This window comes from Squalius cephalus (assembly GCF_949319135.1).
Source record: "Squalius cephalus genome assembly, chromosome: 1".
NCBI lineage: Eukaryota > Metazoa > Chordata > Actinopteri > Cypriniformes > Leuciscidae > Squalius > Squalius cephalus.
The window spans coordinates 14,539,309-14,567,126 of record NC_137122.1 but is presented as its reverse complement, the minus strand read 5'-3'; the positions used below and the strand labels follow the sequence as shown (position 1 = coordinate 14,567,126).

Genomic DNA, 27,818 nt, shown 5'->3' with positions numbered 1-27,818 from the left:
AAGCGGATTCTCCTGCGCAGTGTGATTGCCAGGCTACAGTCCCGATTCAAGGGGGTTGAGACTCATCGGGTGCTGCAGGCTGCAGCAAAACTGGTGGATCCTCACGAGTGGGTTGCTGACCATCAAAATGCAGAAAGGAGGTCACTGAAACTTTGCCTTGCCCAGCGAAAGAGGAAGGCACCGAAAAAGTTCTTAGATTTTGTTTAATTTTTGTTGTCGAGAGGGACTTCAGTGCCATGAAGCGATGGCATTAGGAAGATGCCCCTGATGGAGCTGACCCTGCCCTACCACTAGCTCCCAGGGCAAAAGAAAGAAAAAAAATGTAGAAAGGAGGTCACTGAAACTTTGCCTTGCCCAGCGAAAGAGGAAGGCACCAAAAAAAGTTCTTAGATTTTGTTTAATTTTTGTTGTTTTGTTTTATTTTTGTGATGTCCAATTATATTCTAATAAATGATTTGTTTTTTTGATGTCCAATTATATTTTTATAAATGTTTTTGATGTATTTATTAATGTATTTATTTATACAGCTTGAGTGTTGAAATGTTGAAGAGCTTGCTCTTCATTAGCTTGGAGGGTCCCAACTTGGAGCACTTCAACCCCATGCCAATAGTGAAGAGGTGGCTCATGGAGGCGGACAGAAGGAGTTTCCAGTGAATAAAATGGACTGCTGAGGGAGAGAGAGGGAGAGAAAGGGAGGGGCCCATGAAGATGTCACACTGTGTTGGAGGTTAGGGTTAGGGTTTTCCTTCTACCCTGACCTGTCCTGGTTCCTGATGTGGGCATTCTTCTTTCATAGTTTGTCCTTGTTTGCTACAGTTTTTAAATAGTTTATATAAAAAGCTCACTTTTTTCGGATGCTTTTCTTTGTCATATATGACAATAACTTGCATATCATTGGATAAGACTGTTGGTTGGACAAAAAAAAAAAAAGTTTAATTGAGAAAATAATTTGCAGATTAATAATTTTTTTAAATAACATACTTTTACGCTTACCTTATATGGGAGTTCACTTTTATTTCCTTTAATGTTAACAATTTAAATGTTTGTCATTAACTGTTGGAAATTAATTAGTTTAATTTCAGTAAGGCAACTGAGTTGAAAGAGTTGCATGTACAAAAACTGGGAAAACTATACGTATGCAAATATTGTAGAGGTGGCTCATGGAGGCAAACAGAAGGAGTTTCCAGTGAATAAAATGGACCGCTGAGGGAGAAAAGGGAGGAGCTAAGGGGAAGAAAGGAGGAAAAGTGGAATCTCTTAGTAAAATGGATCCCTGTGAAAACCACATTCTCTCCGTGTTGGCGAGCCTATGTTCATCGCTGAAAAAATAATATATACTGCAATAACCATTCATAGTTACAATGACAATTTGGTTATTTTTGCATGTCTCCAGGGGCTCTCTCTTAATTCATGTACTCCCTTTACTGTATTGATTAATCCTAATGTATACAATAAATACAGATTAATAGAAAAGTGCTTTACCTTTTATTTATTTCAGGGCTAGTAAAAATGTAGAAGGGGCCAGCAAAACTCTGATCTACTGGCCCTGGGGGCCAGTGGGGATTTTTTTTTTGTTGAGCCCTGCTGCCACCTCACTCAGCAACTGTCTTCAAGACATTCAAACCTGGATGAACACAAACTTTTTGAAACTTAATGGCAATAAGACAGAAGTCCTACTCACCGGCTCCAAATCTACTCTTTCAAAACAGCATAACCTCAATATTACCATAGATGAGCTCTCGGTCCCCTTGTCAACTCAAGTCAAAAGCCTTGGTGTCATTCTGGACAGTTCCCTTTCATTCAAATCCCAGATTAAAGCAATTACCCGGACCTCGTTCTTTTACCTCCGCAATATCTCCAGGCTTAGACCTTCATTGTCACAATCCAGCACTGAAACACTAATTAATGCCCTTGTCACATCTGGATTACTGCAACTCCCTTCTCACCGGCCTCCCTTCTAAGCTTGTTAGACTCCAACTTGTTCAGAACTCTGCTGCTCGAATCCTCACTGGTACCAGAACTTCTGAACACATCACACCTATCCTTATCATTCTACACTGGCTCCCTGTGCACTACCGTATTGAATTTAAGACCCTCGTCATCACCTACAAAGCACTCCATAATCTCGCACCCAGTTACATTTCTGACCTCCTATCAGGTTATGTCCCTGCACGCTCCCCCCGCTCTTCCTCGACTGGCCACCTTGTCACCCCCACATTCCGCCTCTCCACCATGGGGGCCAGGGCCTTCAGTTGCGCTGCACCAAGACTTTGGAATGCCCTCCCCTCCCACATTCGACAGGCAGACAGTCAATTCATTTGAAAAAAAAAGTTAAAGACCTATCTTTTTAAGAAAGCTTTTAATCTTTAAAACCTCTTAGTACTACATCGCCATAGTAACCCTCCAGACACACTTTTTTTACTGCTCTCTGACATCTTAGCACATTTTTCAGATTTGTCTCATTTGTAAAATGTATTTCTATGAAATTTAATGTATTTTAAAGTATTTCCTTCTTTTATGTCCTCCAAAATATGTAAGATGTCCTTGTGTATCTAGAAAGGTGTCCGCCAAATAAAATGTAATATTATTATTACTATTACCGTGATCTCAGACTGTGTTTAAGTGGTTTCTCCACTGCATGGATCTTCATGTGTCGCTTCAGGTGAGTTTTAAAAGCTCGCACTGATCACACGTGTGCGGCTTCTCTGCTGTGGATCCTTTCATGTGTTTTCAGAGATGATGATCGACTGAATCTCTTGTCACAGTGTGAACAATTGTAAGGTTTCTCTCCAGTGTGAATCTTAATGTGTTGATCCAGGTTGCGTTTAATAGCGAAACTGATCCCGCATTGATCACACGTGTGCGGCTTCTCTCCAGTGTGGATCCTCTCGTGTGTTTTCAGAGATGATGAGTGACTGAATCTCTTGTCACAGAGTGAACACTTGTAAGGTTTTTCTCCAGTGTGGATCCTCTCATGTCTTTTCAGAGATGATGAGTGACTGAATCTCTTGTCACAGTGTGAACACTTGTAAGGTTTTTCTCCAGTGTGGATCCTCATGTGTAGCTTTAGTTGAACTTTACCAGAGAAACTCTTTCCACACTGATCACATGTGTGCGGCTTCTCTCCGCTGTGGATCATTACATGTTTTTTCAGAGTTGATGACTGACTGAATCTCTTATCACAGAGTGAACACTTGTAAGGTTTTTCTCCAGTGTGAATTCTCTGGTGCAGTTTTAAAAAGGCCAATGAAATAAAAGACTTCCCACACTCAAAGCACACATGATCTCTTACACCAGAATGAATTTTCTCATGTCTATGTAAATATGGCAGCTGTGAAAAACTCTTCCCACATACAGAACATGAATGTGGCTTCTCCTTCGTATGAACTGTCAGGTGTCTCTTCAGGGCTAATGCCCAAATAAACGTTTTCCCACACTGATCACATGTGAACAGCTTCTCTCCGGTGTGGATATTCCTGTGCCCTTTAAGTTGTGCCAATTGTCTGAAACTCTTCCCGCATTGATCACATGTGAACGGTCTTTCTCCAGTGTGGATCCTCATGTGAACTTTAAGATTTTCTCTGTGTGAGAAACTCTTCCCACACTGAGTGCATGTGAACAGTTTCTCTCCAGTACGAACTCTCATGTGAACCTTTAGTTGTCGTTTGCTTGAGAATCTCTTTTCACAGCAATTACAAGTGAACGGCTTCTCTCCAGTGTGTCTCCTCATGTGAACATTAAGACATTCTCTGTATGGAAACCTCTTCCCACACTGATCACATGTGAACGGCTTCTCTCCTGTATGAACTTTCATGTGTTTCTTAAGTAGAGATGATCGCAAGAAACTCTTCTCGCATTGATGGCATGCATGTGGCTTCTCTCCAGGATGAACACTCATGTGAAGCTGAAGACTTTGTTTGTATGGGAAACTCTTCCCGCACTGTTCGCATGAGAACGGCTTCTCTCCGGTGTGGATTCTCATGTGAATCACAAGACTTTGTTTATATACAAAGCTCTTTCCACACTGAGTGCAGGTGAAAGATTTCTTATCTCTTTTCTTTAAAAATGTCTTTTTAGTCTTTGAGTGACTCAAAGGTTTTTTCCCAGGTTTAGCATTTTCCTCCTCCACTTCACTCAGTTCTTCACTCTCCTCCTTCACTTCCATCAGGTCTGAAATGAAAGGGGGAAAAAAGTAATTTTTGGTAAATCTTTCAGCTATTGAACATTATAGGCACATATCCCATATTTCTGTAGTGAGAACAACAATTTTATTTGAACAACGACACAATTACCTAATGTAATATTAACATTAAAGAATAGAGAATACTGCCATAATTATGGCACCAACTTTTAGATTGCCATTTGATTTATTTTACTAAACTTCTTAATTAAAGGCTGGTCACACTAGACTTTTTCTACCATTGACTTCCATTTATGCCTCGTTTCCACTGAGCGGTACGGTACGGTACGCAATTATTTGCGTTTCCACTGTCAAAAGTAGTGAATGGTACCAAAATGGTACTAAAGGGTGGAGCTAGACTCACTGCAGAACGTTGATTGGTTGACAGAGAATCGTCACTTGCTCGTGCTACAAGGGGAATGACAACATTAGAAGCACCATTTTTTAATATACAGTTGAAATATAATACTACTGTTAGTTGAAATATAATACTACTGTTATTATGTCACGAAATGTAGTTAAGAGTTTTTAAAAGGCAAGAATATAGATGTTTAAAGCTCAAATCTGTGGTTTATTTATAAAGATTTATTAAAATTTTATCCAGGTTATGAGATCCAGGCGATCACCGGGCGCTCATGTTCCCCGCCTGGAACAGCCTTTCCTCGGCTAGTCGTTCTGATGTTTGCCGCTGACTCTGACGTCTCTGTAGTGGTTAAACATATAATTTGTCTTGTGTAGACCTAATGGGCAATCTTTGGTCTCGTGAATCTATAATTCGTTCCCTGGCCAATCGAATTGCAGTAATCCAGCCTTGAAGAAATATATGCATGGATTACTTTTTTGAAATTTTTAAAAGAAAGAAATGTCTTTACTTTTGATAGCAGGTGGAGCTGGAAAAGACAGGATTTCACTAATAAATTTATCTGCCTATCAAATATCAGAGATTCATCAAACACCACGCCCAAATTTCTCACCCAGGGCTTCACACAAGCGAACAAACCATCAAAATTTAGTTTAGGAGCGATAGAGGAATCGGAGGGTACAAATTAGGGGTGTCACGATTCTCCAAATCCTCGATTCAATAAAATTTTCGATTCTAAGGTCACGGTTCGATTGGATACTCAATTTTTACATTTATTTTTTGAAGCACAGGTTGCTATGCCATTTGTAGACCAGACTTGCATAATATCTGACCTTTGTTCACAATGTACCACACTACACTGTCAAATTTAAAACATTAAGAACATAATGTAACAATAACATATCTTCAGTCATTTGGAAACTTAAATAACCTGCCATCTAGTTTCTCTTTTGTAACTGCAGTCTTCTTCACAGAAGTTGACATTCAAGTTCACAACAAAACAAACAAACAGTTGTTGGTTTAACAGATAAATTATGTGTCGCGCAGCGCCACGTCTTTAAAATTCAAACACATTATTCTCTATGAGTGTACACACACCAGGCGGCCGCGGCACCCGGCAGCAACGGCTCACGGTACAGATCCACTTTTGCGACATGACTCAGGACCTTGTTCAAAATCCTGCCGTGCCACAGAGCGTCATTACATAGTTTTAAATTAAATTTACATTTATTTGTCTCAAATCGTCATTATGACTTCACCCTGTGCTGCAATATAGGCTACATTTAGTTTTACATTCATTTACAGAAATCAGCTGGTTGAATGAAAATTGCTGATGTTATCGGATTTTCAGGTGATATTCTCAATTCATTCAGTTAACGGACGCTCTAAGATAAAGTTAATTCAGACTGCAGACTAAGCAATGCATGTAATTGCAGAGTAGCCTACAATAATAACATAGTACAGACATGATCTTAATTCCATAATGTCCTTAAACATAACAATATTGCAGGCCATAAACTGAGAAAGTGCGCCTCCGGTGTGCAATACCTCGAGTTGTCATAGACGTGGTGCAGTGCTGCGCTTCTCATCCAGTGTGCACCCCCCACAGGTTTTAATTGTGAAAACCTCACAAAGGCAGTACAGAGTGCCAAAGAGAGAGTTGAGTCTTGTTGGCAGACTCCACCAGAAGGTGGACACACAATCATCCCAGGTCAATAGGTCATGATAGTCATTCAGAAACAAGCCTGCGGTGAAGACTCCCTCATAGGCCTTCCCCATCCACTAGTCAATCCTTACCTCACTGTTCTTTAGGTGTCGCAGGAATTAAGAAATAGGGACAGAAGGAACAACAATAGCAGACTCAGAAAAGGATATAACCCTAGTGTTTTGTGCAGATACAACTTGATGGCTGTCCTGAGACCCATATGCACCAACCTCCTCATCTGCGTATGAAGCCACAACCTCAAGAAAACAACTAGACCCACTGCCAAGCCAACTATCGCAAAAAACAAACAAAAAAAAAACAACGCAGAGACTCATACGGGAACTTCAGTCATCCATCAACATGATCATGATTGTCGTACTACTAACCATCATGGACATTGCACAAAGTGTAGTCTCCAGAAACAACATATTCTTAGAGCTGATGAATGTGTCGAAAAACATCTTGTTTGCTGGAACGTTTGCTTGCCACACCCGCCTTCAGTAGGAGCAGGAATCCCATGGGTGGCACACCCCATCTACATCAACAAAATGCAGCTTCTACCACATGTAACGCAAGGGACATGGCCAGATCACCGTCTCTCTCTCTCTATATGTTAAACTGAACTTTGATAATCAAACCCCCCTTTTGTGGTCTGAAACCTAATCAAATCACTGGCATCGTAATCCACAAACACCTCTATTGTCTCACAAATGCCGCCACGCAGGACGTGCAGGACGTGCGAACCCAAATGGCGCCGACAATTAGAAAAACTCATCGATTTCCACCTAAACACACAGAATTCTTGTTCTCGAACAACAAGCGCCTTTTGGTTTATTGCCCTCCGGGGAGTCATGAGCAGCAGAAACGCCGTGATGTCTACAATCTTTAAAACCCCTGGAGATCGTTTGAGATACTGATTAACTGCTCAGGACAACAGAACAGTGTCCGACCGGACGCGTTGGCCGCTAATCTAATCAACCCAAGCCAGCACACACACATAAACCATCACCCCGTGGCTCCAAGAGCAAAAGTTCAGCAGCGGGGTGAACTTTCAGTGACACACACACACAGAAACACACACAGATCCTACACGTGTGACTCAAAATCATCTTGTGAAATGTTTAAAATGTATTCTCTTGATGTATGCATGATCCCTTATCCCAAATATTATGCCTATATAGTTTTATTGATTTGTAATCCATTTGATGTGACTATAATCGCGAAAAATCATGTATCCGCGGGTGACTATGTCATAAAGCTACCATTCGTGGTATCATTGTGCTCCATAAATCCCAACGGTGTGGAATCTTGAACCCAAAATATCAGAGGATGCATTCTCTTATTAATCCCAGTATTATTAATGTTAGGAACGAATTTATCTTCCAATACTTAGTTGGAAGGGGCGTATCGACCCTTGAAACGTCAGGAGGTGGACCCGACCCGCCGTTAAGGACATTGGCTCACATACGTGAGAGGGCGTGAGTTGGGCACCTTTAAAATATCATGTTTTCCTCCTCTAAAGTGCACTTCGCCAGAGAGAGAGAGAAAGACGACACGCCTTCTTCCATCCTTGGAAGCCTCGTTCGCGTTTATTTTCATTTTTCTTCCAAGTTTTATTTTCTTAAAACTACTTTTACTTCAGTTGATAGTCTCCTTCAACCAACCAACGAAATCAACTTAAAGCTAAAATCATCTTGCTAAGTTTTCGCTCGTTTCCAGTCGCCATAGCAACTAGACGCTGTGACCTCTGTTTCGGTGACCACGTGACCAAGACGCTTTGTCTACTCCGACTCGACGCACGGACACACAAAGGCCGAGCTTCATCCAGAGTAACGTAGACTTTAAATTTACAATCTGAAGTGCTGTTTAAAGTGTCTAACATTACTGTGTCTATTGGGGTTTCGTTGTGAATGACTGAACTGTTCTACCTATCTCTAAATTCTCCCACTCACACTGACACACTCCTTTTTAGCACACACACCTCTGCACGTACACACCCACGCTCACATATCCACGTGTTCCTAGACAGAAACACACGACCACGTGCTGCTAAAGGCGTGTTCCTACACACACACACACACACCTCTTCTTACTACGCTGTCCTTGGACCCACACACAAAGCCATCCTTAAAATCCCCTCTTATTCTTTCTTTCTCATCTCTCTCTCTTTTCCTTCTCTTTTACGTTTATTTTTGCTATATTCCTCATTGCGATCGTATATTGTTTTTGTTTATGCATATTTACTCCTGTGTGATTTAAACTAGTATATGTAACCAGTAGTTCGTTTGAATAAACTTTGTTAAATCATTTGAATTGAGATTGCCTGTTTGTTTCAATACTGAGTCCCTGAGTAGTGCAGATTTTTACCTCTTAACGCTCTACGATAAATTTTACTATTGAAAAAAATCTCAAATGGTCTAAAACACCAAGATAATTATTTTCTTGTGGCCACAGAAAAGGAATTGTCTATCAGTGTTAAAGACGTGAGATTTCCATTCAGATATTGTACATTTTGTGTGCTGGACGTACAGTTCGTACAATAAATGAACATTCTTCAACTCATACCTAAAATTTCCCCAAATTGAACATATTCTACCCGTCTATATCAGTGAGTACTACAAGTAATTGTGTAACCTCTGATATAAGCCGAGGTTTTGACCAATTCCCTATTTGGGAATTCTTTAATTCATGTAAGCAACATATGCATATTCACATTAATGCTAATTTGAGCTAATTAATTCCCTAACATAAGTCATTGTTGCTACACACAAACAAAGAAGATGGCTGCATTCTTGGACTCACTTGTACACAAACATGGTGGTCAAGAACTCTTGGATCATTAATCCCGTCGTATGGTGTCATGCAGGCCCTTGATCAAGTCAGAAGCTTATCGAATTCTGTACAGAAATTGGCCAATGATACGGCTTTGGCCCTGGGTAACATCATGAACAATCTCACGTCGCACAAGATAATGATCTTACAGAACAGAGTGGCCTTGGATTACATTTTTGCAACGCAAGGGGGAGCCTGCACCATTATCGGCCCTGAGTGCTGCACCGGGTTAATGGATCCAACAGAGAACCTGAACAAAATCCAACAAGACATTCTTGATCTTTCAGCAAAATTACACCAGATGACTGAAGATAATTCTTCATGGTTCAGAAACTTGTTAGGTAAACCCTGGCTGTGGATCAAGGAAATAGCAATTCTGCTGTTGTTTCTCCTACTGGCGTAATATCTATGCGTCCACAGTATCAAGTGTTTCATTCAACAAATGACTCACGCCTCTCACAAGAAAATGACAGTTCCAACCAGACAAGACTATTACCCGCAAGAACTTCATGGACCCTAATTGCATGTTTGTTTCTGTGTCAGCATGCAATTACAGAAAATCAACACAGAGCATGTGCTATGTGCCTGTAATGATCACAAGTTACAAGAATGAACTTTTAAGTGTCTAAATTTGTATTTTGTGAGAGTTATTTGAACTCTCAAAGGGGGAAATATTGTATTACACATTTATTAAATGTTTAATTTAGGTTACAATACAATAGTATATAAACTGTGAAAGTTTAGTAGACTGAATTTAGCATTTGAGGCATAGATGATGATATTCAAAGAAGATTAGGTCAAGCAATCCAGGTGTCTGACATTAACCTTTTGTCTTTTGTGTTTATGCACATCCTGAACAGTGTCATTGTCCCAAGTTAAGCTATGATAATGTGAAGGTATGGGTGATACTGTCAGACTGATTGAATCATTTGAATGACACTTATGCTGATGATATCAGGAAATCTCTGTAAACGAGCTGACTCTTGTAGGCTACTTCATTTACATGCCCCCTTTATGTAAATCCCTCCCCCTTGGAATTTATAAACTACAATGTATACTGTTTGAGTTAGACTTGACTTGGATGACTACAGCGACGCACAGCGAGTTCTCAATAAATAGTAATTTCTGCTTGAAAGATATCCCAACGTCTCCTGGTCTCTGCTTTGACAAAGGAAAAGTTTCCAACACTGGCCATAAAGCCTCAGAATCTTTATATTTACAAAAATTAAATGTCTATAACAGGCTTCCTAATATTCGTTCGAATATCATTATTTTAAATATTCGAATTATATTCGAATAACGAAGTTCGGCATCAAAGCCCTAATCTGAACTGACCAATTAGATATTCCTGCTGGTTGAGCATGAATTAAGAAATGCCAATCAATCAACAAAATGTCCTGTGCTCACCACACACACCGGCTATAGGTGGAGAAGAGAGATTTTGGCTATAGAGTGATGTGTGGCTAACTTACACAGAAGAGACTTTGTTGCTCTGCACATAAAGATGAACTACATACTGTGATCTCAGACTGTGTTGATGTGGTTTCTCCGCTGCATGGGTCTTCATGTGTAGCTTCAGGTGACTTTTAAAAGAGAAACTTTTTCCACACTGATCACACGTGTGCGGCTTCTCTCTGCTGTGGATCCTCTCGTGTTTTTTCAAATCTGCTGACTGAATGAATCTCTTGTCACAGTGTGAACACTTGTAAGGTTTTTCTCCAGTGTGGATCCTCTTATGAATTTTCAGATGTGCTAACTGACTGAATCTCTTGTCACAGTGTGAACACTTGTAAGGTTTTTCTCCAGAGTGAATTCCTTCATGTGCTTTAAGATTTGCAGACTGATTGAATCTCTTGTCGCAGTGTGAACACTTGTACGATTTTTCTCCAGTGTGAATTCTCTGGTGCAGTTTCAAACAGTTTGCTGTAGTAAAAGTCTTCTCACACTCAAAACACACATATTCTCTCACACTAGTGTGAATTTTCTGATGTGCATATAAATATGGCAGTCGTGAAAAACTCTTTTCACACACAGAACATGAATGTGGCTTCTCCTTCGTATGAACTGTCAGGTGTTTCTTCAGGACTGATGCACAGATAAATGTTTTGTCGCACTGATCACATGTGAATGGCTTCTCTCCGGTGTGAATCCTCATGTGAATCTTAAGACTTTGTTTGTATGGGAAACTCTTTTCACATTGATCACACATGAACGGCTTTTCTCCGGTGTGGATCCTCATGTGTACTTTAAGGTGGTCTGGTTGACTGAAACTCTTCCCACACTGATAGCATACATGTGGCTTCTCTCCAGTGTGAACTCTCATGTGAAGCTGTAAATGTTGCCGCAGTGAAAAACTCTTTCCACACACAGAACATGAATGTGGCTTCTCCTTCGTATGAACTGCCATGTGTGTCTTCAGCTCTGATACCCGAAGAAAAGTGTTGCCGCACTGATCACATGAGAACGGCTTCTCTCCGGTGTGGATCCTCATGTGACGCTCAAGACTTTGTTTGTATGGGAAACTCTTTTCACATTGATCACATGTGAACGGCTTCTCTCCGTTGTGGATTCTCATGTGTAATTTAATAGTTTCTGATCGGGTGAAACTCTTTCCACATTGATGGCATACATGCGGCTTCTCTCCGGTGTGGATCATCATGTGTCGCTCAAGATTTTGTTTGTTTGTGAAACTCTTCCCACATTGATCACATGAGAATGGCTTCTCTCCGGTATGAACTCTCATGTGAATCTCAAGACTTTGTTTGGTTGTGTAACTCTTTCCACACTGAGTGCAGGTGAAAGATTTCTTGGCTCTTCTTTTCTTTAAAAATTTATTTTTAGTCTTTGAACGACTCAAAGGTTTTCCTCCAGGTTTGACATGATGTTCCTCCTCCACTTCACTCAGTTCTTCACTCTCCTCCTTCACTTCCATCAGGTCTGACATGAAAGAAATTTATTCAATTTAATTTTTAGTACATTGAAATAATTCAAAGAGAAATATAAAGTGAAAGGACATGAAAGTGAGCTCTGATGTAATAGTAGAAAGTAGACAACTGTTAAAAATATTATGATAATTTGATGCCTTTTTATAAATTGATTATACTGTATGTCCTTGAAACTTTCCATGAATGAGGTCAATTTATCACCCAGTTATTATTTTTAAAACATTATAGACACAAATCCCATGTTTCTTTAGCAAGAAATATTAAATATATTTGATAAATGACTCAATTATCTAACATGATATTAACACTAAAATATACAATACTGCCATATTTTGTCACCAACTTTGAGATTGATATTTATTTTACTAAAAACGTTTGATTATTAATGGCCGTTCACACTAGACTTTTCCTTGCACTGACTTCCATTCATATGCGTGTGAAAGTGGGACATCAGAAACACAAGCTCAAGTGAATAACCCTGTGAGAAATAACAAATGTTTAGCATTCAAGTGGAGTGGATTGTTTATTTTTTTAATTTTGAATTATTATTATTATTAGTTATATGTTAAATTTATGTTTGTAAAAAAGCTGCCACAGAATGTGACGTCATTTCACGGCCGTTGCAGTGTCTGTAGAAACACACATGCTCAAAGTGTAGAGTGGCCTCGGCTTTAACTAGTTTTAAATGAATAATTTTTATTAGCATTAACTGTGTCCTACATGTTTCACTTAACCCTGTTACTCCTGACATGATTTTCCTCCTTTTAAAAACAGAGCATTTCTTAAAACTGTGACACTCAGGAAGTGACATCATCTGGGCTATTTCTGCAGCATGATGGGAGGACAAGAAAATAATCTCAATCCATTGTCTCAGTTTTACACAAACTGTACAGTGTTGATCACATTCATCAACCCTGTTACCAAAGTTACTGTAAGAAGAATCTCTATAAACTATGAATAACTTTGATATTTGACAAATACAACTTTGGAAAGTCATGTGACCAACTGATAATGGGAGTGTCATTAAGTGGGGTTAAAACGGGGTGAAAAAAATGGGGTGAGTGCTGGAGCACATATTTCGTGCAAACCTATACAAAAAACAACATGCAAGCTTCAAGGATAAACGTGTCACATTAGTTATTCCTGCACTAAGCTCCTTAGCGGTTTTTGGATTGTTTTTATGTGCCGCTACAAGTTAGTCAACAAAATTGTTTATTGTTGAACACATCGACTTTGGATTCAAGGAAGAGGCCCTCATGGTTTGACTGGACGGAAAGGAAGCGCAGCGCTGGCTGATGGAGATTCGCCCGGCTCTCGCTTGTTTTAATCAGGATTATTGCAAATTGGACTTTCAAAACAACAAGACCAAAATCTTTGGATATGTTTGCTGCTAACAATCATTGCACAATTGGATGTTCAAAGCAACAGGACCGACGTCTTCGGATAGGTTTGATGCTGTTGAACCGGTAAGACATTGGTTTGTTACATCTTTGCTTGTGTTCGCGGAATGATTTGAAATGGTTTTGCAGTTTGTTTACGATTGATGTAGCGCTGTTGGTGTGTTTAGTGAATCATTGTTTAGATTGCTGGGCTTTTGTGAATCTATTGGAGTTGTGAGACATATCCGATGATATGCGTTGTTTTGGATTGTGTTTGCTTGTGGGAAGAGTCTCTGTATTTAGACGCGATGAGGTGTGCGTGCTTCAATCATGAGTGAGATTGAAACGGGTGCGGATGTTGAACCTGAACAGGACAAATGTAGAAGAAAAGTTCAACTCACAGCAAAGGCTTTGACTTATAAACTTGAGCAACTTCAGAAAGAACGAAAAAGAAATGTAAATGTGATCAAAAGTTCTATACCAGCCATCAAAGAACTCATGCTGAAAAATTAGAACATTGCAGCTGTACAGTCTGAACTTGAAACTTTGGTGCAAACTTTTAAAGAGACAGTCAAGCTTCATGATTCAGTGATCCCATTATTGCCTAGTGATGAACAAATCAAACAAAATGAGTGGTTCTCGAGCATTTATAAACACAGTGATGCATTTATAAAAGACAAATCAATGGATAAATGGAATTGAGATGTCAAGTGATGATAACCAGGATCAACAGTCGAAAACAGTTGAATGCCCTTCGAATTATTCAAAACAACAGACTATGTCTCAAATTTCCATGCATAATCAAGATGATATAAACCCAAGTGACAGTGTTTCTAATGTTGGAAGTAAAGGATCAAGTCAACGTAGCTCTGCCACAAGACGTTCAACTACATCAACAACTTCTTTGGCCCGCATTAAAGGCAGGGTAGGTAGGAATCTTCTAAAAAAAAAAAAAACATTCCAAATTTGTTTAAACTGTCTTTATATACCAATACATAATTCAAATGTAAGTACTCTGAAAAAGAGAGTATAAAAATCGAGTGACTGTAGACCTCTCACGACTGTTGTAAACACAGCTCATTATTTCCATTCAATCCACCCCCTCCCTTCTGAGCTCCTTCCAAAGCCACGCCCCCAAAACACATGAACGCGCGACGCCAAACGCTCAGGCTCAGCTGAAGACGCATTTATTTACCTGAGACGAGTGGAGAGGAAGGAGCGCAGTGCATGCAGTGACATCATGTCAGAATCACATGTAATAAAATACCTAACTTTATCACTATGAATATAAACAAATAAGATGGCTTTTAGTAATCACTATCAAGCTTGCATATCGATACTGGTAAAGTTTAAAATATATTTTGTTTGATTCTGTAACGATCACCACAGTTTTATAATGTCTTGTTTACAGATAAACAGAGTAACATGCACTCAAACAACTCCTTCTCACAACTGTATTGCAGACACAAAATAATATAACACACACACACACACACACACAACATAGTGTGTACGACACACACAGATACAAGATAAAGAAATCAGTAAACATAGGTGGAGAATATAACAACAATCAAAACGCGAAAAAAAACGTGCAGGTATAGTTCCCGGTGAACATGGTAACAGAGTTTAGATAGAGGGTAAAGCTACACAGCGCCGAGGAGCTATTTCTAGCTGTTACACATGCATTTTGTTATCTAAAGTTAAATTTGGCAAAATTCAACAAGACAACTCTCAACTTGAGCTAGGCCTATTGATTATTTATCGTCTCTACTCTGGCTCGCTAAGTGTATAACAGTGGACACCAAAGTTACTCTGTTATAGCTACGACAGTGTAAAGTTAGTTATGCTAAGTAATGTTATGTTAACGTTAGCTATATTAGGCAGCTACGTGTGCTAGTGATACATGCTTCATGAAAATATTAACATATACAAAAAAACAACATTTCCATCAAAATGAATAAAGCAAGATTACCTGTCCAGCAGAAATAAACACAAGGCGTCACTTTTCATCCCCTTTAGGTCCCTCAGTTCTCGCCATCGCTGGAAAGCCACGCCGATATTTACTCTCGTTTGATTTCTTTGTTTATCCAAATGCTTTTTGTTCATTGCCTTTTCTAGTACTGTCTTTCTTTTTTGCCTTGTTTGCCTTCGCTGACTGCATAAGCAGGTGCTTTGAATTTTGAATGCTCTTTCTTTCCACGCCTCTCCTGCACTCCTCAAATCAAACGTGTCGGGTGCGCGCATATGGGTAGATCTTGTAACAGTGGTGGTAGCCATGGTTGCGAGAGAGAGTGACAGTCGGCAAACCAATCAATTGTTTCATCCCGAATGGAAATAATGAGCTGTGTTTATTGCAGATTAAAAGGTCTACAGTCACTCGATTTGTATACTCTCTTTTTCAGAGCACTTACATTTTAATTATGTATTGGTATATAAAGACAGTTTAAACTAATTTGAATTTTTTTTTTTTAGAAATTCCTACCTACCCTACCTTTAAGGGCAGAGGCTGATATTGCAGCTTTGTTGGTACGTCAAAATTTAATGAAGGTAAAACATGCAATTGAAGAAAAGGAACAGAATTTAAGGAAACAGAAAGAGGATTTTGAGTTGCGAATGGAGATTGCTGCAACTATGGCTAAAGTGAAAGTGCTTAAATGATCTAGTGTGCATTGTGTTAAAAGTGATGTGACTCATCGGTCTGATAGAATGAATTCCTATTTTGAGGCAACAGAGACACTCAACGCTGATGCAAATTCATTTACTCCTAGAGCTGAGACGCACGCAACAAATTGTTTTTTTTCTAAGGATGGTGGCAATGCAGGTGCCAAGGCAAACAAGGGGAATGTTTCTCTGACAATTTATTCCCAGAACATCTCAAAGTTAAGTAAAACAACGAGTGGTTACGTGAATGCCGGTCCAGGAAATACAGATCAAGTTCTCCATATTATGGATAAACATCTTTACTGATTCAACAACAGTGTTTGTCATCTTTGCCTAAAAGGGAAATGCAAGTGTTTGATGGAAACCCTCTGCAATATCATACCTTTATGAAATCCTTTGAAAGCGATGTGGAGCGTAAAACTGAAAGCCCCAGTGATCGCTTATACTTTCTTGAACAGTATACCAGAGGACATCCAAAAGAGATTATAAAAAGTTGCCAGCATATGCCTGCCGACCGTGGGTATTTAACCCTCTGAGGTCGGCAAACGCGCGGGAAAATTTTTTGACTCCGTCATTTATGGTCATACAGAAAAAAGAAATATAAAAAAAGAATCTGTGATATTTCTACTTTTGTATGTGTCCACTTACAATCAAATCAAAACATTGTGCTTTTGTAAAATAAAGAAAATAAACAGGGTGTGCGTTCTGCCTCTCCGTCGCGGTGAACTTTTTTTTCTTGAGCACGTCTATAAACTGAAACAAAACTCAGCGAATACTTGTCACACATTTATGAGCCATACACCTTTATAAACATTTAAGTGTGTACTTTTAAATGATCGGGTTCAAAACGAAAACAAATATTTTCTGTTTAAGTAATTTGTATAAAACCAACAAGATGTCCAGCTTCTCAAACGCTTGCTCATTACAGTTAATTTGGCCACGCCCACTCGCGCAAAATATATTCACATGCAAATCTCCACATGGAACGCTAACGCGCTCGTTACCTCAACAACAAAACACCAAAACACTTCACTTCACTTTTCGTCGAGTTTGAAAGACGCGCCTGAGCTTACATTGGATTTAGGCTACCTCAGAAGAAGAAGAACGTGATTTGAAGACAAGAAAGATGTAAGGTAAGAAATTCTTACATGTTTGTTATTGTTGCATAAATGTCACATTGCAGTTGAACTGTTGCTAGATATATGGGGAATATTATAATATTTAGACCCGTGTTTACTGTTAGGCCTACTGTGTTTGTGGATATCTGGTCAAACGTAGATATGTATATGGTAACCATAATGTTTTATATTTGAGCGCGATCGCGTTTGAATGTATCAGATTTTGCAGCGCGATCGCGTTTGAATGTATCAGATTTTGCAGCGCGATCGCGTTTGAATGTATCATTTGAAAATTTGAAAAGCAAAACACACCAAACGGCTTCATGTTTTTACTATTATCTCATTTCATATCATCATAACGAATGGAAAGATTTGAAGTAACATGATAATCAATATATTGTTCTCTAGCTTGGTTGTTACTGAAATATTTTGGAAGATTTATACTGCTATCTATTGTTATTATTATTTTACCCAGCACTGCGCATAGCCTATGCCTACAAGGCACAACAAACCTGCTGTTCATTATATTATATATTGTTGGAAACATTTGTGTGTGTGTGTGTGTGTGTGTGTGTGTGTATTTTGTGAATTTTAAAAAGCAATTTTAACCAGAAAAATCTAATATTTATTTCCAAAATCGTGCAGGCCTTTCTCTTGATATCAGTATGTTCACTTTTTTTTCAGGGCCCAGATGCCACTGAGTCCTGCCGACTTCAACATTCACATGAGTCTCTGGAACATGAACATGGTAAAGTGAAAATCAAACACCTTGGAAATGAAAGGTATGTACAATGTTTTTAGGAATGGCACAAAGGTCTCTGTCTTTCAATAAGTGCTTTTTTGCCATTTGTTGTGTCTATTTGGATTATGTTGTGTAAATAAATCCAAACAATCTAAAAGCCATTCTTTTTTAAATCTCCTCATTTACAGTATTGTGCAAGGTTGCTCAGAATGATAGGGGCCTGATAGCTCCTAATAGGGCCGTTAGGGGAGTGTCTTTGTCTTTCTCAGGTGAGAAAAGCCATACATATTAATGAGCTCTCGCATAAGGCTTATTCACACAAAACACGTCGTAAAAATTTTAAATCAATATATTGTCTTCTCTGAAGGAGCAGTCAGGGTGATTTTCACATAGTTTTGCAGCAAATATTCTAGGCTACGTCATACAATTTTCAAAAGTCTTGTGAAGAAATAATCAGTATGGGTTTAATGGCCTTATTTCAGTGAGAATTTTTTTTTTGTATTTTCCCAAACCACGCATAAATGTCATTATCTCAAAACTACAAACTTTTACATACATGCTGTTGATATATTATTGTAGCAGAGTTTGTGCTGAATACAGTGTAATTAGACTTTAGCCATGAAAATGTCACAAGTAACAGAAATAACCAGAAATGTCAGAGCATGTCAGAACACCTCCAGGGCCCAGAAAACAGCTCAGACCTCAGAGGGTTAAGGGCCAAAGGTTTACTACAAGAGCATTTTGGTGATCAGTATATAATTGCATCTACCTATATGGAAAAGGCTCTTTCATGGTCAAATATCAAAAGTGAAGATGTAAGAGCTTCACGGGATTATAGTCTGTTCCTAAGAAGCTGTTGTAACTCCATGGAAGATATTCAGTATTTTCAAGAGTTGGATACACCCTCTAATATGTTTACTGTAGTGAAGAAACTACCATACAAATTGAGGGAAAAAATTATATCTGAAGTCTGTGAATTACAGGAAGCTGTCAATCAAAGAGCGACCTTTAGCGACAATGTTAACTTTGTTGAAAGACAAAGTAAAAATAATGACTGATCCAGTTTTCAGAGACATACAGGATGGTCCAGCATTAACAGGAGGTAAATTGTTGAACAAAGACAAGTCTCAGTCTTATCTTAAATCTAAAAGAAGCAGTTTTGCTACTACCGTCACAGCAATGGAAAATAAATCAGAAATTGGAACCAACAAAAAGGAAATTGTTTCACCCACCAACAAGAGTTGTTTGTTTTGTAGATGTGGACATGTTCTAGAATTGTGCCCTCTATTGGAAAAGAGGGCATGGTGAGAAGATTGCATTCTTAAAAGAAAATGGCGTTTGTTTTGGCTGTATGTGTACAGGGCACATCAGTAAAGATTGTAGAAATCGCCTTTCATGTAAAGTGTGTAATCTTAAGCACCCAAGTATACTTCACATCTACCCAAGAGAAAAGGAGACAGATTTAAAACCTGTCAGGAGACAAACGGACGCTGTAATGGGCAGTGCTCTGCAATCTGTTGAGTCCAGTGGATTTATTGGGGCTGGTGAATTTGAATGTAAACTTTCCATAGTTCCTGTGCAAGTGAAATCTAAAAAAGGAAATAAGTCTGTGATTACTTGCGCTTTTCTGGATCAAGGTAGCACTGCAGTTTTTTGTACACCTACATTGCTGAACAGACTTGGTCTTTCGGGGAAAAAGACTAATATTATCTTGCGTACTATGGGACAGGAGAAAGTCACAACTACCCATGTCGTTTCTGGATTAGAGGTGGCTGGTTTGAATAAAGATGAATTTTGGGAGTTGCCTGATGCCTATACACAAAATATTATGCCTGTACATCGTGGAAACATCTCAAGACAAAGGATCTGCAGGGATGGCCACATCTGAAGCATGTGACTTTACCTGAAATTGACTCAGAGGTTGAACTGCATATAGGAATCAATGCCCCAAGGGTTATGGAGCCAATTCAAGTGATCTGCAGTGTCAATAAATGGATCATATGCAATTCAAACTAGGTTGGGATGGACCGTAAATGGTCCACTAAGGGGAGATGGTGGTGACCAGTCTACCTATGGGTATCCTGATGTTACAGTTAACAGGATTTCAGTTTCAAACTTGGGAGAGCTTTGGCAACAACAATTCAAGGTTGATTTTCCTGAGTGTAACAAAAACGAACAATTTGGGTATTCAAGAGAAAAACAAATTCATTGAGATGGTAACAGACTCATTAAACCTTGTAGATGGTCATTATTCTATTGGCTTACCTTTGAGAAAGAAAAAAATGTTTGTATGCCAGACAACAGGACAATTGCTGAACAGCATACTCTGAACCTAAAGAAAAGGATAAAAAGGACGTTTTACTTCATTCTGAATATTCTGTTTTCATGAAAGACCTTATTTCTAAAGGTTATGCAGAGAGAGTGCCAACTGAGATATGGTACATACCCCATTCACGGTGTCCATTACCCACGAAAAGGAAAGCTTCGGGTTGTATTTGATTGTGGTGCTAGATTTCGAGGGATATCTTTGAATACCGAACTGTTACAGGGTCCAGACCTCACCAGTTCACTGATTGGAGTAATAACCAAATTCAGGAAGGAAAGAGTTGTGATCACAGCAGATATCGAAGCAATGTTTCATCAGGTGAGGGTACCAAAAGATGATGCAGATATTCTGAGATTTCTTTGGTGGCCTGATGGTGACCTTACTCGAAATATGGTTGAGCATCGTATGGTTGTGCATCTCTTTGGAGCTACTTTATCACCCAGTTGTGCAAATTTTGCCCTCAGAAGGTGTGCTGAAGATAACAAAGACTTCAGCAAGGAAGTAATTGATGCAATTTTGCATTGTTTTTATGTGGATGACTGTCTGTTGTCAGTAATTTCAGAGAAAAAGGCTCTTTCTCTGTATCATGATCTTGTTGCTATTTGTGCGAAAGGAGGTTTTTCACTGACAAAATGGATAAGTAACAATCGAGATGTTCTGGCAAAAATTCCAGAGGAATTCAGAGCAAAATATACGAAGGATTTGAATTTGGAACAATATTTACTTCCAGTAGAAAGAGTGCTGGGAGTACAATGGTGCATACAATCTGATGCCTTCAAGTTTAAGATTGTGTTGCAGCAAAGACCTCTGACCAAAAGAGGGATCCTGGCTACCATGAGTTCTGTCTATGATCCTTCAGGAATCCTGTCTCCTGTGATTTTATATGCGAAAAAGATCTTGCAGGAAGAATCTAGGCTGGGACGAAATTATTCCTGCTTCAAATGCTCAGGAGTGGATCAAGTGGTTAGATGGATTGCGTGAATTGGAAAGTTTCAAAATCGATAGATGCTTCAAACCAATGGGGTTCGGAGAGGCGAGCACAGCACAATTACACCACTTTTCCGACGCAAGTGAAGACGGTTATGGAGTAGTTTCTTATCTGCTTTTGCATAATGTTGACTCACAAGCACACGTCGCCTTTGTAATGTGGAAAGCTAGAGTAGCTCCTTTGAAGCTAGTGTCTAACCCTCGAATGGAACTTACTGCTGCAACACTGGCAAGTCGAATGGACTCATTGTGGAGATTAGAACTGTGCATGGACTTTCAAGACTCGGTCTTCTGGACTGACAGTACTTCTGTACTGAAATATATCAAAAATGAAGTCTCTAGTTACCAAACTTTTGTTGCCAACAGAGTTTCAGAAATCCTTAAGGTGTCTCGTTCATCACAATACCGGTATGTGAACAATACAATAAATCCAGCAGACATAGCTTCTAGAGGGTTGAGAGTGGAATCATTCCTGAAGAACAAGAATTGGATGTTTGGACCTCAGTTTCTTCTTTTACCTGAACAGGAACGGACAGTTAATCCTATTGACCTGGGGGAATGTTCACCAGATGATCCAGCGATAAAAGCAAGTGTCACAGTCAATGCTGTACAAATAGAAGAGAATATGGATGTTACAACATACTTCATTCAGTATTTCTCCTCTTGGACCCTTGTAAAGAGGTCAGTGGCTTGGATCCTCAGATTCAAGCAATTACTCTTCAATCTAAGTCAGAAGAGAAAATATCTGAGTATGTCTTTAATACAATCTTGCATGGACAAAAACCAACAAATACAACATTTAAAAGAGGAAATGGAGAAAATCAAGGCACAATGTGGCAGAAGTGAGCTTTCTGTGGTAGAGCTAAAGAAAGCTGAATTAGAGGTAATTCGTTACTGCCAAAGAAAAAGATACTCTGATGAACTCTCAAGCTTGCAAAAGAGAAAAAATGTGCAAAAGAACAGTCACATTTATAAGCTCAATCCTATCCTTGAAGATGGTGTTTTAACCCTCTGGGGTCTGAGGTGTTTTTGGGGTCCTTGAGATTTTCTGACATGCCCTGACATTTGTGCTTTTTTCAGTTGCTTATAAACATATTAATGGCAAAGGTGTAATTACACTCTATTTAGCACAAACAGGGCTACCATAATATGTGAGCAACATGTACGTACAAGTTTGTATTTTTGAGAGAATAATGTTTATGCATGGTTATTGAAAAAACTAAAAACTAAAGTTTCTGAAATAAGGCCACAAAACACATACTAAATATGTGTCAATAAGACTTTTTTTTTCAATAAGCGATAAAAACGCTTAGAGTTTTTTCTTCAAAATGATGTGAAAATCATCCTCCCTACTCGTTCACATAAAACAATACATTGATTTAAATTTTGCAAAACACTTTCTGTTTGGAAAGGCAATATGCGAGTGGGCGTCAACGATCCAACACCATCATGCATATTTAGTGGTTCGCACCTGAGGAGACAATGGGGCCTGCATACTTAATGAGCCATTCATTCAGGTGTGTCACTGAGCCATAAGAAAAAATGCAAGAGCAATATGTATATATAATATATATATATATAATATATATATATTCTACCAAATTGGTTCACAGTTGGAAGCATCTATTTTTATTTATTATTTTTTTCACAAATTGTGCTTTCAAATTGTATAATATCCAAGGAAAACATGTCTAGTAATTGTACAGTTAATTCTCATATTTTCAGTTTTGGAATATGTATCCTCTCCCCAAATTTGTCACTAATAAAACACAATAAAAATTATTTAAAGAAAAGGCTTATATTTACCTTTTAATAGTTTGTTTACATCTACCTTGTAAATATATTTTTTTATTAAAAAGATTACAATTACAACAACAATTCAAGTGTAATCTTTCTTTGTAAAAACTAAAGTATACATTTTATCATACATATTTCAAAGTTAAGGATTTGATTGATTATTTGATTATTTTTGACAAAACATACTATATTTAACATGAGCAAAAATTGGCAAACAAAAGCTTTTGAGGTGGCAGATATTTTACAGTAAAAATGTATAATCTATCCAAAACTAGTCAACGAAATGTTGTCTTTCATATGTCTGTAACATAGGTCTTTTGTTTATATAAGAAATATAAATGTTAATTTGCAGTTTAATACGTTGCTTATACAAATATATTTTATTTCAACATATTTCAGTCGATTTTTACTCATCTCAGTATAGCAATATAGTTTTCTAAAAGCGGATCATTCATTCACACACAGAAATGCGATTCAAATTGAAACCGTCTTTTTGCGAGTTGTGGAAAACAGCGCGTATCTCTGCCGTTCATTCATTCACACACAGAAACGCGATTCACTTGAGAATGAAAAAAACTTACTCATTCCTCATTCCTCAGCTCAGTCGGATCCGTTGCTCCTCGAAATACCAGCACTTCTGAGGTACATTTTCCATTATTATTATTCCTCACAGCGCCGCGAGACGGTGTAAACAAGTACAATGATCTGAATAAACTTGATGTGTTTTCTCGAGCTGATATGGGGGCGTTCACAGTTTGCATGGATGCCTCAGTCATTTGCGTTTGAATGGCGCGCGCTCTCCGTGGGCAGGGTCACATTAAAACATAATGAGCTGAGATGAGAACGACTGACATCTCGCTCTTTTCTTACAAAATACATAAACTGAGAATATTTGTTTATTATAAAAATTACTTCATTTAAAAGAAGAGAATTCAAGCTTCATGCCTGTGTGTCTGTATGCCTGCTTGAGTATCCGCTGAGTTATTGTTCATTTTCGGACGCGTTTCAGAATTGACATCACTGACAGAGAGAAAGCAGAACTCACATGTTTATTTTTCTTTATTTGGCATGATGTGGCAAAATCAATAGTTAACAAACAGCATCAAGGCATAAGAAACATTCAGAGTCAAATTGTATTAAAGAGAAAAAGGTTTATTCTCTTTAAGAGGTTTGTTCACAAAAATACCGCGACAGCTACCTCGTGGTAGGAACAAGACCTAATCACACAGAAACCAGACAGTCTTTTATACAGTCTCTTCTCCTGTAATTTTCCTGCTCCCCCCGTAAAACCAGATTGAGCTAGTTTATTTTCCTGCTCCCCCCTGTAAAACCAGATCGAGACAATGGTTCTTCAACCCTCTCTGTCTTTCCTGAATAGGAACTCGTTCATGACAGGTGACATACATGCACACTGAGAGAGAATCACAATCTAAATCAAAGGAAAACCCACACAATATCTAAGAAGTAAATGGGAAAGAGTAAAATATAACATTTCCATAACAGGCAAAAAGCACAACCCTTTGTTTTTATTGTGAGTATATACAAAAATAATACACACTTAACAGGATCGATTGATGTATGAAACTGGTTTGTAAGATCAAAGTCAACAGAGTATTTGGACCTCAGAGGGTTAAGAGTTGGCGGACGTTTGAGTAGGGCGGTTATGCCTGAAGAGACAAAACATCCCGCTATACTTGCTAAGGATTTTCACATCTCAGACATTATTCTTAAACATATACATCAAGAGGTGGGTCATGGTGGTCGAAACTATATGCGATCAAGGTTGCATCAGAGGTACTGGATACCTGGTGCCAGTGTAGCCATGAGGAAGATATTGTCCAAGTGTGTGATCTGCAAGCGTTTGCAAGCAGCTCCAGGGCATCAACAGATGGCAAACCTACCTCTGAATAGAGTTTCTCCAGATAAACCTTCATTTACGTACGTCGGAGTTGACTGTTTCGGACCCTTTGAAATTAAGAGCAGAAGTATTGTGAAGAGATACAGGGTTATCTACACATGCCTAGCCATTCGTGCTATTCATATCGAAGTGGTACAATCATTGGATACTGATTCCTTTATTAACGCACTGCGACGATTTATTGCAAGACGTGGACAAGTTTTGGAAATGCAGTCTGACAATGGTACAAATTTTCTTGGAGCGGAACGCAAAATAAGACAAGCTGTTGAATGCTGGAACCAATCTCAGATCAACAATGTGCTCCTGCAGAAGGGAATAAAGTGGATTTTTAATCCCCCAACAGGTTCACTTCACGGAGGCGTATGGGAAAGAATGATTAGGTCTGTAAGAAATGTACTTAACGCCACCTTAAGAACACAAAACCTTGATGAAGAAGGCCTTCATACAGTTTAATGTGAAGCTGAAGCAATTATTAATGGACATCCCATTACTAAGGAATCTACTGACATCAATGATTTGGAAGCACTGACACCCAATCATTTTCTGCTGTTAAAGACAGCTCCATCTCGCAACTTCGTTCCAGGTGATATCGTGCTTTTGGTTGATGACTCAGCACCACGTAATTCATGGATAACTGGAAAAGTGATTCAGACATTTCCAGATAATCAAGGCTTTGTTCGTCAAGTGCGACTTAAGACCAAGACAAACTGTTTGATTAGACCAGTGACAAAAATCTGCCTTTTGCAAGAGGTGGATATTTGACATGTTCCTTGAAAGGGAATTTCCTTTTAACACAGACATGGACTTATTACACGCATCACATTGACACACCACATATTTCTCACTTCACATCTACTGACACTGTGTTATGGACTTTTACAAGGACTCAGTACTGAATAATTGATGTATTGTAAATGTGCAAAAATTTATGATTGTTGTAAAGTGTGTGTATACGCGCATGTATGGTTTTTTTTTTGTTTTGTTATTTTTGTTGTATTTTTGGTATTTTGAGATATTTATAAATGTCTCCTATGTGTATTTAATATAATTATTGATTTATAATAATTAGGGGCTGGTATGTCGGAGCCATGTAATTGGAAAGTCATGTGACCAACTGATAATGGGAGTGTCATTAATTAAGTGGGGTTAAAACAACTGTTGTGTGTGTGTTCACATGGAAGAATGGGGTGAGTGCTGGAGAACATATTTTGTTGACCGTGCAAACCTTTACAAAATAAAACAACATGCAAGCTTTAAGGATAAACGTGTCACATTAGTTATTCCTGCACTAAGCTCCTTAGCGGTTTTTGGATTGTTTTTATGTGCCGCTACATTTACTGTTTACTGATTATTCCTAAAACATGTTGAAAATAACTAGAATTCTGGTAACGTTGTTGCAAATTGGGAACCAGATATAAATAAATGTAAAATAAAACAGTTAAAATAGTATTTAGCTTGATCTGATGTTGACAATCAATATAAACATTTATACTGAACATTTATTGAAGAAAAAAAACCCAGAACATTCTGTACCATTTCACAGTTTAACTGTTTATCTAAATGTGATGAAGTGCTTGAATGTTTCTAACATGAATGTTCTTCAGCATCATGAATGAATGAAGAATAAACACCAACCTCTTTGTTCTTCAGGATCTTCAGTGTGTTTCATTCTGCAGGGTTCTGGATCACTCATGTTCTCACTGTCCTCTTTAATAAACTCAGTATTTGCAAATTTCAGCTCTTCCTGATGAAAACAGAAACGATTGTCATGAAATAAAGAGTGTTTTCAGCAGATCTGTTAATATTGATGAGCCTCAGACTATCAACAATCATTCAACAAGCCATTCAGGATCATCAGCAGATCATCTCACTTTATTCTGAGTGTTTGCTGTTAGAAACACATTATTTGAGTCAGGATATATGATAAAAGCCTGTAAAACTGCTCTATTGAAAGAAAATACTGTTGCTTCTCACAACATGACATGGATAAAACCAAAAATAAAAACAAACACTAGCTAATGGCATTCATCTAAACCACCTCATCTAAATAACTACAGCAGCATTTAATGTCAATATCTAAAATATATTTAAATTTTCTAGTAACTAGATTCATTGCACTAATGTTATTCAAAACTGACAATGATCCTAAAAAAAGTATTAAGCTCAATGTGAAGTATTTAGCCGTATCTGTTCAAGTACTTTAACAACGTATCACATTTGATCTGCCAAAAATGTCAAAAAGTAGAAATAAAACGGCAGCAGCAAAACTTTGACTTCTGTCTTGACATTCAGTAACAGTTCTCACTCCAAACATCGAGACAATCACACAAACGAACACAAACTCGCTCAGGTCTGAATGAACTCAACATATTCTCCTCATGCTCGCTGCTGCTGCACTAAATGTTTATTTCAGTAGGAAGACGCCAGAAAAGACGCACAAGTATCGCTGTGATCGATGAAAACAATACAGAAATGAGTCTGTCGCTGAATCAAACTGTAAATGTGTGTGATGGTTGTGTAAATATGAGAAATACCGTGAACTGCTCTCCTCACCTCAGAAGACTCGACGCTGAAACTCTTCTTCTTCTTCTTCTTCTTTATTAACGGCTCGAATTAGCGCCATCTATTGTGGGTTTTGGATCAGAGACTCATTTTACTCCTTTTTTTCATGTGATGCATGATAACGAGGAAGCAAGCACACTTTTTTATTATTTCAAAAAGTACAGAGATGACATGTTTATGATACAACTTTGTACAGAAAATAAGAGTTAATGGTGATTAGCTGAAAACTTAAAAATAAAAGACAAAAAAGAAGATAGAGAGAACACGAGGGTAAGAAAAGAAAATATAGCCTACATCAATTA

At 38.4% G+C, this 27,818-nt stretch overlaps 1 protein-coding gene across 1 annotated transcript; it reads right to left on the bottom strand.

Annotated features, from left to right (window-relative positions):
- Positions 1-132: 132 nt before the first annotated feature.
- On the bottom strand, positions 133-27,544 carry LOC307162777 (uncharacterized protein). Its single transcript, XM_079878362.1, has 5 exons — positions 27,508-27,544; positions 26,590-26,698; positions 10,596-12,015; positions 846-4,170; positions 133-784 (listed from the first exon to the last, which is right to left on the bottom strand). The coding sequence occupies exons 2-4, from the start codon at positions 26,645-26,647 to the stop codon at positions 4,143-4,145; spliced, it is 1,506 nt and encodes a 501-aa protein (XP_079734488.1). The 5' UTR covers positions 26,648-26,698; positions 27,508-27,544; the 3' UTR covers positions 133-784; positions 846-4,142.
- Between the last annotated feature and the right edge of the window lie 274 nt (positions 27,545-27,818).